This window comes from Eurypyga helias, unplaced genomic scaffold (genome assembly GCF_000690775.1).
Source record: "Eurypyga helias isolate BGI_N326 unplaced genomic scaffold, ASM69077v1 scaffold14966, whole genome shotgun sequence".
NCBI lineage: Eukaryota > Metazoa > Chordata > Aves > Eurypygiformes > Eurypygidae > Eurypyga > Eurypyga helias.
This window is the reverse complement of record NW_010258648.1, coordinates 62766-73994: the sequence shown is the minus strand read 5'-3', so window position 1 is coordinate 73994 and position 11229 is coordinate 62766. Positions and strand designations below refer to the sequence as shown.

The following is an 11229-nucleotide window of genomic DNA, read 5'->3' as shown; positions in this document are numbered from 1 at the left end:
TTCCTGCGGTTCTCCAGAACCACCTGCTGTCAGAATCCGAATGGAGGAATTCAGAATCCGCATGGAGGAATTCGTGCTGTCTTTTAAGGCCCATCACCTTGGGCTTGAAGACAGACTAGAACAGATCTAGCCAAGCTGCCTCTCAGTATGGTCTAGAAAAAAGACGGGTTGGCAGAGTGGGTTTCTGGGGAATTGAATCTGGGTTGTGTTTTTTCACTGCTAGTCACGTGGAGTCTGGAAAATGATGCAACTGTGATTTGTTCCTAGGAAGCTACCATCTGGTGAGTGGTGTGTTCTGTGACCTACACACATACACGCTGCTTTTGGCGGAGAGTTGCTCAGCTTCTCATGGAGAATAGTGCCTGGATATCACCTTCTCCCGGCTACTGACAGGGCTTTGGGTTGTTGTTAGGTTTGCTGCTGGTAATGGTGACAGTTGCCCATCTGCATACGGGCTTTTTGCGAATGCCCCGGAGTGAAAAAAGGTGTTTGCCGTTTGCAGGCACAGCTCAGGAGTACGGTGGAATCATACGTCACGGAGCAAAACTACTGTTTGCCTTTGCAGAAGCCACTGTGCCAAAAATTACTGTCATCACCAGAAAGGTAAGTTGGCATAGTTCCATGGTGTTCTTCTGGAGTTCCCGTTTTCACTAGCAGCTGTTTTAGTTATGTGATACTTTGTCCCTCTGCCCCACTTCTGCTTTCTGTCCTTGTCACAGCTCCGTTTGTCCCATCTGGTAACACCCCTTCACGTCGGGTTACAAGAGGCCCTTTCTGCTATTCGCAGACTGTTACCTCAGTTCGGTCCTTCCGGCTGTCTCTGTGCTCCCCTGAAATCCCGTGTTTCTGCTCCCTGCTTTTGCCCTGGAATGCCTTGGGTCAGGGGTCTGTCCTGCATCACCCAGCTTGCCTCGCTGAGGACATGCCGTCTCTCTGCCCACTGCCGATCCTTCTCGTCTTGTCTCTGTTCTCACCACCTCGCGGCTCCTCTCCCAAGCCTAGTGCTGATTGCATTGTGCTGCTGCTGTGGCTGCAGATGCAGTGCTCGCCTGGTTTCCCTTCTTCCATGCACTTCAGCTCCAGTCTGCTCCCTTTTCTTCCTTTTCCTGTAAGGTACCTGACACCATGCTGCCATAAGCTCCTTCCGGGTCCTAAAAGGTGTAGCTTCTTGCTTGCTGGTCTGCCCCTCCTGCTTGTTTTTCTGACAGGCTTCTGATTTATCTCAGAAAAAAACCCTTTCCCTCTTCCTGTCCCCTCGCCTTCTCCGATTCTTCTGAATGTTACCATCCTTTCCCTCCCAGGCTGGCAGCTGTGCTGCAGCTGTCGGTGGTGCCTTGAGAGGCACTGGACTGCAGTTTGCTCTGCAGTTCTGCAGTATCTGTTCGTCACTGCTGCCTGGACCCCTTTCAGTACCAGAGCGGAGCGCTGCAGAGTGCGAGTACTGCGTTCCCTGGCCAGGAAATTGCAGAAACATGCCGCCTGGTTTCTCTGTGTGCGGGCGCAGGTTGAGGCCTCCTGGTCCTGACCCAGGCCAATTCCTCTCGACCTACCGTCAAGAGCAGTCTTAGTTACCCACAGCCCCCTCCCTTGCTCTTTGGTGGTCCTAGTCGTAGAGTGTGCAGCAAAACAGCTACAATTTAGCCCCACTTGCTTGTTGGATATTGCTGCTGTGAGGTCCCTTCACCCTACTAACCCTCTGTTTTCGTTCCAGGCCTACGGGGGTGCCTACGACGTGATGAGCTCAAAGCATTTAAGAGGAGACGCAAACTACGCCTGGCCTACTGCGGAGGTGGCCGTGATGGGTGCAAAGGTAAATCCAGGCTGACTCTCAGGGGTCTGCAGCAGCCGCCAGCCCCGTCACGGCGCTGGGGGGCGGCCCAGCAGGATGGAGGCAACTGGTGTTTTCTCCAGAGCCGCTTCCCTGAACACACATCTGTACACTGCGGTGGGGGAGGGGGCTGGTAGGGCAGCCAAGCTTTCCTCCGTACGGCTGAATTACCGTCACGGACCTGCAGACTTTGCTCTTTCTAGGGTGCTGTCCAGATCATTTTCAGAGGCAAAGAGGCCGATGCAGAGGCAGAATACGTGGATAAGTTTGCAAACCCCTTTCCTGCCGCCATGAGAGGTATGGTTGTCATGCACCCTGTGTCCCCTTTGGAGCCTGCCATTGCACGTAGATAAATTGTAGCTGTTGAGTAAAGATTGTATCGGAGTCAGAAAGGTGATGCTTGACTGTAGCTTGTGTCAGGGAAAAACCCATCCAGATGCAGAATGTGTCTTCAGATGGAAAGAGACTGGCAAGATGCGGGACCTGCAGTGCAGAGCATGCTTTCACCTGTGTCGATACTGGAAAGCATCTCAGAACTCAGCCTTTTCCTTCAACAGCCAGGTGCTTTGACTGTCTTTTTTGACAGTCCTTCGTGCAGGCCAGTTGCCTTGAGAAAGGGTCAGCGTCTAGTTCCATTCAGTGATGCTCCCCAGGACTCTTTGGAGTAAAGTTGCCCACTGTTCTTGCATCTGAAGGTGCCCTCTGGTTTTGATGCGTTAACCGTGCTCTAACAGGGCAGTCCTGTGGACTCCAGCCTCAGCGTGGGCTGTATCCAGTTACACTGGCTTGCTGCTGAGTGGCTGCGGACTTCACTGAGTGCCGTTCAGAGTGCCACAGAGCTGAGGCGCTTCACCAGGATCTTTTCCACCGCAGCCACCATGTACGGTGTTGCTCCCTCTGGTTGTGCTGTAGCCTCTCTCTTCCTGCTCTTGGAGCCAGAAAAACCCAGACTCCTGCACGCGCAGAGCCGAGGGATGTCTCTTCAATGCCTCTGAACCTTTAAATCACACTGATAGTAGCAGGTTAAGTCTAACACTTCGCAGTAACAGGTGCAGTACTCTGTGAGTAAGGCCACCTCCTTAATGTTGTCTGGCTTGCTAACTTTTGCAAAAATTAGAAACATTTGCTTCTTTAATTTAAGAACTGTTGACATGGGACTGTTTCCTTTGCAGGCTATTTTACATTATTTTCTGAAGTTATCTTGTAAACTGTTTATTCCAAATACCGTTTTGATGTTGCTCATCTACGTTAGGGCTGAGATAGAGAAGGCAGAGAGCAAACACTTCATGGTTGGTGTGGGATGTTTGTTTGCTTTCTTGCAGGGTTTGTTGATGATATCATCCAACCTTCCACCACCCGCCAGCGCATCTGCCACGACCTAGATGTGCTGGCTAGTAAAACACAGTCCAGTCCCTGGAAGAAACATGCGAATATCCCCCTGTGAGCACGAGGAGGGGCTTGGCCAGGCTGGAAGACGTGGCCGTGTTCTGAACACAAGTACTCTCGGTTTAAGTGGAGGGCTCCTTGCAACAGAAATACTTAATTGCATTTTGATTTTGCTAATGACTGTCAATAAATCATAGTACCGATCTCATTTAATTGGGGCTCTCACCAGTTCATCTCTAGAAACCCTTTTTGGTGGGTTAATAATCACACAACGTGCAGTGCCTGCTGCAGGCGAGCCGTTACTGACTGCTCAGGGTCGAACGCAGCCTTGGCTCCTTCAGTCCGTAGGCCTGGAGGTGGCTCAGACAGGCAGAGCTGCAGTGACCTCACACTGATGAGAGGTCGGGCTCCCGTGGAGCTGAAGTCCAGCCTTGGGCCCACCTCTGGAGTCTGACTCCACTTCCTGCAACACAGGCTGTTACAGGGAGAAAGACCCAGAGCTTGGATGTCTGTGCACTGGGATGCAGGCTTTGCCGCTCTCGGATTAAGCCGTTCTGTTCCTCTGCTAGACCGTTTGCTGTTGCAGTTTTTACAGGCTGGCTGGTGCAGCACTGGCTCTCGGGTTGGTATCTGTGACCTCTGGGCTGGGGCAGTGTGGTGGAGAGGCAATGGAGCTGGTCCCCTCTGGAAGGGCAGACTGGAAAAAGAGCATGTCCAGTGGGCCATCTTCTCCCTGAGTGTGGGGAACGCCCCTCCCTCAGCTGAGGGCTAAAATAGAGGCCTCCAGGGGCCCCTTCCAGCCTAATTTTCTCTGTGATTATTTGCCAGGAAGCATGGTGGTAGATCAGCCCTGGGCTTGCTCCGCTCCTTAGAAGCTGCGGTTTAACTACAGCCCCAGGCAGCGAGTAACAGCTCCCGTCACGTTTAGCGGTGCTGCACGCAGCTGCCAAGCACGTGAAGTCCCGTAACGTCTGCTGTAAGTAACCTCAGTCAGTAACGGCACGCAGGGAGTTACAAGACAGAACTGCCTTACCTGCACGCTGCAGCTGCTTCTGCTCACTCCCCAGCATCTGCCCCAGCTGGCGACGTTCCAGGTAGCATCCCTTCCCAGGTAGGTAGTGAGTGCAGACACGGAGCTGGGAGCCTGTACCTGGAGGGGGGGGAAAGGCAACAACTAAAAATTACCTGAAAACACAGTACAGGAGTGTTTCGAGTCCCAGCTCACAGGTTTCTGTAACAGCCAGAGGGACTGCGTTTGGGTTCCAGACAACTGTCTGTCCTGGCTGCGAACATGTTTAAGCTAGCTGCCTGAATGTTGCGGGTTGTGTCTCAGCAGAGACACCGAGCAGGTGCCCCAGGGAACAGAGCCTGCAAGGACGTGGGCAGGCAAGCTGAAATGTTACAGTGGGGTCGCTGCCATGAAGCGAGTGCTTCGTTAACTCTGAGAAAAGGTGTAGGCAGAGGAGAGGAGCTATTTCAAAGGTGGCGAGTAGCTGAGTGGCTGTCCCGAGTTGAGAGGCAAAGGCTGTCTTAGGTGAAGCGATAGGCAGAGTTTCTTCAGCCTGCCCAGAGTCAGGAGGAGAGAGCACCTGATAAACACAGTTGTCACTGTCACAAAGAAACCAAAGGACCACCTTGCCCGTTTGCTAACCTGGTTAGTCCTGTAGACTTCCTCCTCGCTTCAGTCCCCGGCCAGCACACGTCGTTGGCTTTTCTGTCCTCCCGCTTTCCCAGCAGTCAGTTGCTCCGCCAGCACAGCGCCTCAGGAACACAGCAGAAAGCTGCTCTGGCCATGCTACTCGAGGGTCCCGTGAATCCCAGTCACCTGCAGAAGCAACAGCCAGCCGTCAGGTCACTTCTGCAGGGAGCAGCCCTTGAGCGTGACAAGCTACTTACTGCGTGACACCGTGCGTTGGGCGTTGAGCACAACTTAGGAGCAGTTGGAGATGCAGCGCGGGTGTGTCTCGGGAGCAGGCCTGGAGCGTAGTTCAGCCCTTGGGTCCTATCCCTGTTCCTCACCTGCTGCATCCTGGTGGCTTTTCTGACTCTGGTGATTTCTTTAGGAAGTGGCCAGATGACAAGTCCGTTTCCTTTAGCGCTGCAGAGATGAGATAATTCACGGGTTGGAGAACGCCAGTGCCTCTCTCATGGATGTTGTGTTGCAGGAACCTGTAGAACCTCGTTTAGCTTTTGGACCTTGCAAGCCTCTGCCGCTTCCGCTTCTTCCCACGTGGCACAGTTCGCTTCAGGCGCGCGGGGCCGGTGAGTGCAATCTGATCTCAAAATTTGCGACAGTTCAAACTTCTGAGTTTTAAGACTGCGACTCTCCCACCTCGCGTGGTGACTTACCAGATGTACAGCAACCTCGCAGTGAAACCCCCCAGATCAGCTGAAAACACACGGCAGCGGAGGGACAAGGAAAACAGACGGGTCAGCGTTCTCGTTTGCTGGGCGGAATCTGGCTGTGCAGCCCGGACTGCGTGAGAACCACCTTCCAGTGTTTCCGGGGGCTGCTAATAAATGGGATGACAGGATGTGATGGTCCAAACGAGCATTTAAAAGGAAGTTACAGTGAAGAGGGTGCTCATCGTCTCATGATTTTGAATAGTTTATTAAATGAAAGGTGAAGCATCAGTTTTAAATTGTACAAAAGGAAAAAAAACCTCATATTGTAAATGTACAATTTACAGAATTACTAGCAAAACCAATCAAGGAGACACTCATAATACAAAAACCTATTGACTGCAAACTGAACTGGAAACCCATTGCAGGTACCGTGAGAATAAATGTCTGTCATACAGTATTCTACAATGCTGAATTAGGAATCAGTTTTCCACACAGAGGACTGTGAAGCACAAGGTTCGTCTGAGACGTGACTCAAACCAGGCAGCACTGATGATGCTACTCTGCTCACAGAATTACCGTGGCGACAGCTTAATGCAGCCGTTCCTGCCCACCCCGGACTCTGGGGGTTTGGCGGAAGAGGGAGGGAGGTAACATGGTTTGCAAAGTTCCAGCTCATTCTCAGGCTTTCTGCGTTACCCAGCCGCCAGCTGAGGAACGGCTGGATTAACCTAGTCCGGCGTTTTTGGCCACCATGGCTGAGGACTGCAGGTGTTGTAAGAAACAAACCTCAGCCCTTTCTTTCTACCATCAGGTTCTTCCCCTCAAGCGCCGGGCGGTAACGCCGGTTCGTTTCTCCGTAAGCTCCTCGCAGGAGAAAAGCTGGGTGATGATTTTGCGGTTGCTAGAAAAAGCACCTCTAAAACTGCTGTGCTCCAAGGGGGTCAATCTGCTTTGGATCTCAGGTGCTAACGTGAGAGCAGAAAGGGAGATGAACGTTCTGGGGCTGATTCAGTGCAAGTTGTGGATTCAGCACCTCGGACATCAGGCCGGTTTCAGCTAAGTAGCGGCTACGAGGCAGAGTCATGAAATCGCAGCATAATGAGATTCCAAATTATTGAAGACATTGAAAAATCTCGTTACAATGAATTAGTTGAAAATGTTTTGGGTTTTTTGGGTTGGGGTTTTTTTTCTTTTTTTTGGATGTTTTTAACTTTTTTGAAAAATCATACTTTTTTCCCCAAAGAATTACTCTTAATATGCACAGTTAACACTGAAAATGTAGCTGTATTCCATTGTAAGCTTAACTTCACCATCTAAGCACAAATTTCTATGCAGCACATACAGTACTTCTAACTGGCAAAATTAATTTACAAAAATAGCGCAAAAGGGTATTTACGGCGTGGAAAGTAGACTTTTTTATGGTACAGTTAAAATTGCTTTTAGTATGCTAAAGTGATTCCTTCCCCCACCCTTGAATGACGGGGGTTTTTTTAATAGGAAAGTTGCTGTTTATGTACCTCGGGTTGGCAGGGCTTGAAGTAGGTAGTAAAAACAGCAAAGTGATTACTTGAGAACCGTTTGTGTGTTTTACTGAGAATACTTTATTTGCTGGTATAAGTTGCTAAAAATGCACAGAGCAAGTACCAATAGAAAATTTACTGTTTTTGTGTCCCCATGTGCTATATAAAATGCATGTTACACAGCATCTGTTGGAAAAGTGGCTTCACGGACATCTCTTACTTTATGTCCCCTTATAAATAAAAATAAATCTTCTCAAGAGTATAAAATCTGGGTTTATCATATCAGAATCTGAAATTTTTTGGCAGAGATGCACGTCACTAGGATTCTAACCTCCTCTACACGAGTGTTCTTCTCAATGCCTACGAGAGGATATAAGCGTACCATAAGGTTAATCAGATCCAGTGTGTCCAAAAACACGTTTCTGTAGCCAGAACGACCTGCTCGTAGCGTCGTTGCTAGTCAATGGCTGATAGGCATAGGTTTAATAAAAATGGCTAGCTTTTAAAACATAAAAAGGCAAATGTTAAAACTGTTTTAAATTGTACAGCAGAAAAATAAAGTTAAAAAGTTCTGTTTTCACCCAATGTTGTTTTCAGAAAACATATGTAGAACAGTGTTTATTTCGACAGCTGTCTTAACAATTTAAAACCTCCTCCTCATCCAGGAAAAAAAAAAAAAAAATCTGTATTAGGACAGTCAAGAACAGGGAGACAAATGATTTTTCAGGTCAGCCCTTCTGAGGTGACTGGATTAGCCAACATTCCTGTGTCATTAAGAGTTCCTCTTCCTTCTGTCACTACAGAAAGGGATTGACCTCAATCATTTGGGTAAAAATCAAACCGTATCACATCAAAAATGTGGTTTTCATACAAGCTATCACAGTATATAGGCCTCTAGCTCTAAACAATAGAGTTCCAAATTTGTAAAATGTCTTCACCAGACTTCAGAACATAGGCATTCCGAATCCCTAGGGACATGATCGAAAAGACAGAAGTCAGTTAGGTGCAACGGTAATCACAACGAACCCCAGAAAAAGAGCGAGCAGTACGAGCGAAGCCTTACTGAATCGTCCTCAATGATAGCTGCGGAGTCGAAGAAGTCCGGCCTCAGTTCAGCCCGTTCCCGCCGGTTTCTTGAAGGTGGCTAAAAAGAGGAATTGGCCGTTACAGAAGATTGTGTCTGTTACCTGGGGGTCAGCGAGTCGTGTGACCCTGCGGCCAGGGGGTACCGATGCGCTTCCCTGCTCCTTTACGGAGAAGTCTGGCAGGGGTTTTCATAAAAGCTCCGAAACCAATGTGGGTCCCGAGAGAGAAGGGTACTGCTTCAATTCCCCTTTTGTCTAAGGAATGGAGTAAAAGCTGAGGGAGTCTAAAGGGATTCTAAGCCTGTGCTCGTAGCTAAGGCCTTGCTTGAGGCTCTGGCAGAAGGGTTCAGCCGTGACAACAGCACAGGGAAGGCAACACCACCCTGAGTATCTTTAGAGGATGCTGCTTCCAGACATGATGTCAACTAACACCCGGAATCAAGCATTGTTACGGGACTAGAGAGTCCGTTTGTGCATCCTGGGGCTGAGCAGGCGGCTCCCTGTAACGCTCAGTCAGGTGGGGCGAGTGGGTCTGGGCTCTGTCCCCTCCCCAGCACTGCCCCTGCCCTCGGCTGGCTGATACATTCGCTGAGCTAAACTGATTCTCCCGGGCTGACAAGGCCTGGCTGCATGATGGTGCTGCCCGAGACCTGAGTATGGGAGAGGAAAAGTGCGGAGCAACGCCCCCTGTTTCTGTGAAAGAATCGGCCCTCGGTCTGCAGTTGCAGGTTCTAGGGAGTACTTGGAGCACTTCCGCTCCTTAATCTCCAGACAACAGGAAACCAGGCTCGGAATTTTGGGATTTTTTCTTTCTGCTTCTACAATTCCTTTTAAATTCTCTTCCATCCATTCTGTACTTGCCACTGTAATAAGGTTTACTGACCAGATCAATGACCATTGTGTCCTCAAATTCTTCGTTCATATCCTCTAGCTGACCTCGCGAGGACATCATCACATCTTCAAAGATGGGCTCAGCATCATCCTCCATTAGACCTCGTCTGATTAAACAGAGACAAAGAAAAGTCATTTCCAGGCCTTTAAATTTCCCAGCCATGATCTCCATCATCAAAAAGCACCTACAAATCCTACCCCTGGAGGCCTTCACACAAAGCCCTACCTGAGAGTCAAGGCAGCACGTTTTCTGTACCGTTAAGGGGACCAAAGCTCACAGAAGACCAAAGCTGGCGCTTGCAGCCGCTGGGGCAGGAAGTCCCGTGTAATATCATTACAAACAGGAATTAAGTTTGTCCCTAGCAAGAGAAGGGCAATAACCTCGATGCGTTTGCTTGCCCTTTTCCAAAAAGGAGTTACGCTGTTTGCCAGGATCACTAGTAAATCCCTGGGAATCCAAGCCCAGCTTCTAGGACCGTAAGGACTTGATCTCATTGGAGACTCTGGCCCCCACCCTGAAGGATGTGCTGAAAGACTCGGTCGGATCGACACCAGAGCCGCCTCAGCAGTCACCCACGGCTGTTCCCTCCCGTCAGCTGCTCAGCGCGATGCCGTGGCAAAAGGTGATGCAGCTGCAGGAAGCGTGAGCGGGTTCGCAGCAAGACCGGACAACAGCTTGGAAGAGCTGATGGGGAATTATTTAACAGACAAATCATGGAAACACCCTGAAATGGGAACAGTTGAGGGTGCAGAGAGCGGAACCGGGGAATTGTGCCACGTCTGCCTGCCCTGTCCACTGGGCACCTGCTTACGGCCCGGACAGAGGCCGGACGCTGGGCGGGAGGCCCGTGCCCCGGTGTCCGTTCCAACATTACAGAGCTGTTCCTCTGCCTTCATTCATGAGTCCAAGTGTCACAGAAAGCACCTGCAACGCCCAGGGGAGGTAACACGTAAAAGGTGGCGCTGTCAACCACAGCGGTTCCCATCAGGAGGAGGGTGCTGCGAACACTTACACTGCATGCCTTACACCAGTTCTCCCTTTCATGTAGTTCATTCCTGTCCTGTCCTTTCGATTTAAGTCTTCCAGCTTCTGTTGGCCCAGCCACGATATCTGCATCTGGGGACTAACAAACATAAAGCAGCATTAAGACTGAGAACACCGACAATGCTGGTTGGTTTGGGACAGGATCGATCTCCTCGAGTCCCGTGTCTGGCTGTGCTTCAGATGAAGACATTTCAACCACATCCATCGCTGTACACGGATTCTGGATTCCCTTCCACAACCTGTCTCCTCTCACTGTGCGTGCACAGAAAAAATCCATGACCCGTGTAAGAAGTGCAGCCACATGAAACGCCGGCGTCGCTCAGTCATTAGTGACAGGCTCCTGAAGTGGGAGCACTTCTACTGTTTGTTTCGTTAAATCCTACTGCACTGTCTCACGTCGGGCAAGTAGGAGCAAGGACGGATGTTTAAAACAAAGGTGTCACACAACACGAAGAGCAAATTGCTTTTAAATATACACCCTGATCAACTTCAGCGTCCAGCAGCTTCTCACGCGTGCGTGCCTCAAGGGCTGTACTTACTACCAGCTAAATCCAGCAGTAGACAGCAAGACTGACTCGTAAGACTGACGTAATGAGCTGGGACAGCCCGCGTGAGAACCACCTAGAACAGATTAGTCTTCCAGACGTGATTAACCCCGTTTGTCCAGCGACTGCCTGCCCTGAATCTATTCCATGGTTGAGCTCTCCGAGCGGACCCGCAGGCAGTACATGTGGCAGCTAGCTCCGGGCTGAAAGGACAGGATCCTCCGCTGTCAGCTCACGCTGGGAACCTCCCTGTGGAATCCGGCTCTCTGACTGTACCCGGAGAGCGACGCGCTCTGCCCCTGCTCAGCAGCTCTCTGCTCGCAGCGCTCCTCTGCGAGAGGAGGAACAGAGGTTTGAGCCTGGGGTGAGGAAAAGGGGACGGTCCTCCCACAGCTTCAGGCAGCGCCTGCTTGTCAGGCTGGGGAGTAACACTGACTGGAACCTGCCCCACTTCCTGTGACTAACCCCGTGTTCACAGAGCGAGATTTAGCTTGGCGCTAGGTGAGCTCAGAGGGTCAAAGTCTGACCGCTTCAGCGGGTTTCTTTGTTCTGTTCTTCCTGAAAGTAGAAAAATTTTACGGCA

The 11229-nt window shown here is 50.5% G+C and overlaps 2 protein-coding genes across 2 annotated transcripts in view; one reads left to right on the top strand and one right to left on the bottom strand.

The window, feature by feature from the left end:
- PCCB (propionyl CoA carboxylase, beta polypeptide) overlaps positions 1–3292 on the top strand; it is a 22441-nt gene extending 19149 nt beyond the window's left edge. The window contains exons 11-14 of the mRNA XM_010154425.1: positions 503–603; positions 1712–1810; positions 2032–2125; positions 3151–3292. Coding sequence (XP_010152727.1) covers positions 503–603; positions 1712–1810; positions 2032–2125; positions 3151–3272 — 416 coding nt within the window. The 3' untranslated portion in view covers positions 3273–3292. The remainder of the gene's footprint in view (positions 1–502; positions 604–1711; positions 1811–2031; positions 2126–3150) is intronic.
- Positions 3293–7427: 4135 nt separating this feature from the next.
- The window catches only part of STAG1 (stromal antigen 1), a gene marked incomplete at its 5' end in the record, with an annotated part of 63993 nt that continues 60191 nt past the window's right edge, over positions 7428–11229 (bottom strand). Inside the window, 4 exons of the mRNA XM_010154426.1 lie at positions 7428–8048; positions 8144–8224; positions 9049–9163; positions 10070–10180. Coding sequence (XP_010152728.1) covers positions 8025–8048; positions 8144–8224; positions 9049–9163; positions 10070–10180 — 331 coding nt within the window. The remainder of the gene's footprint in view (positions 8049–8143; positions 8225–9048; positions 9164–10069; positions 10181–11229) is intronic.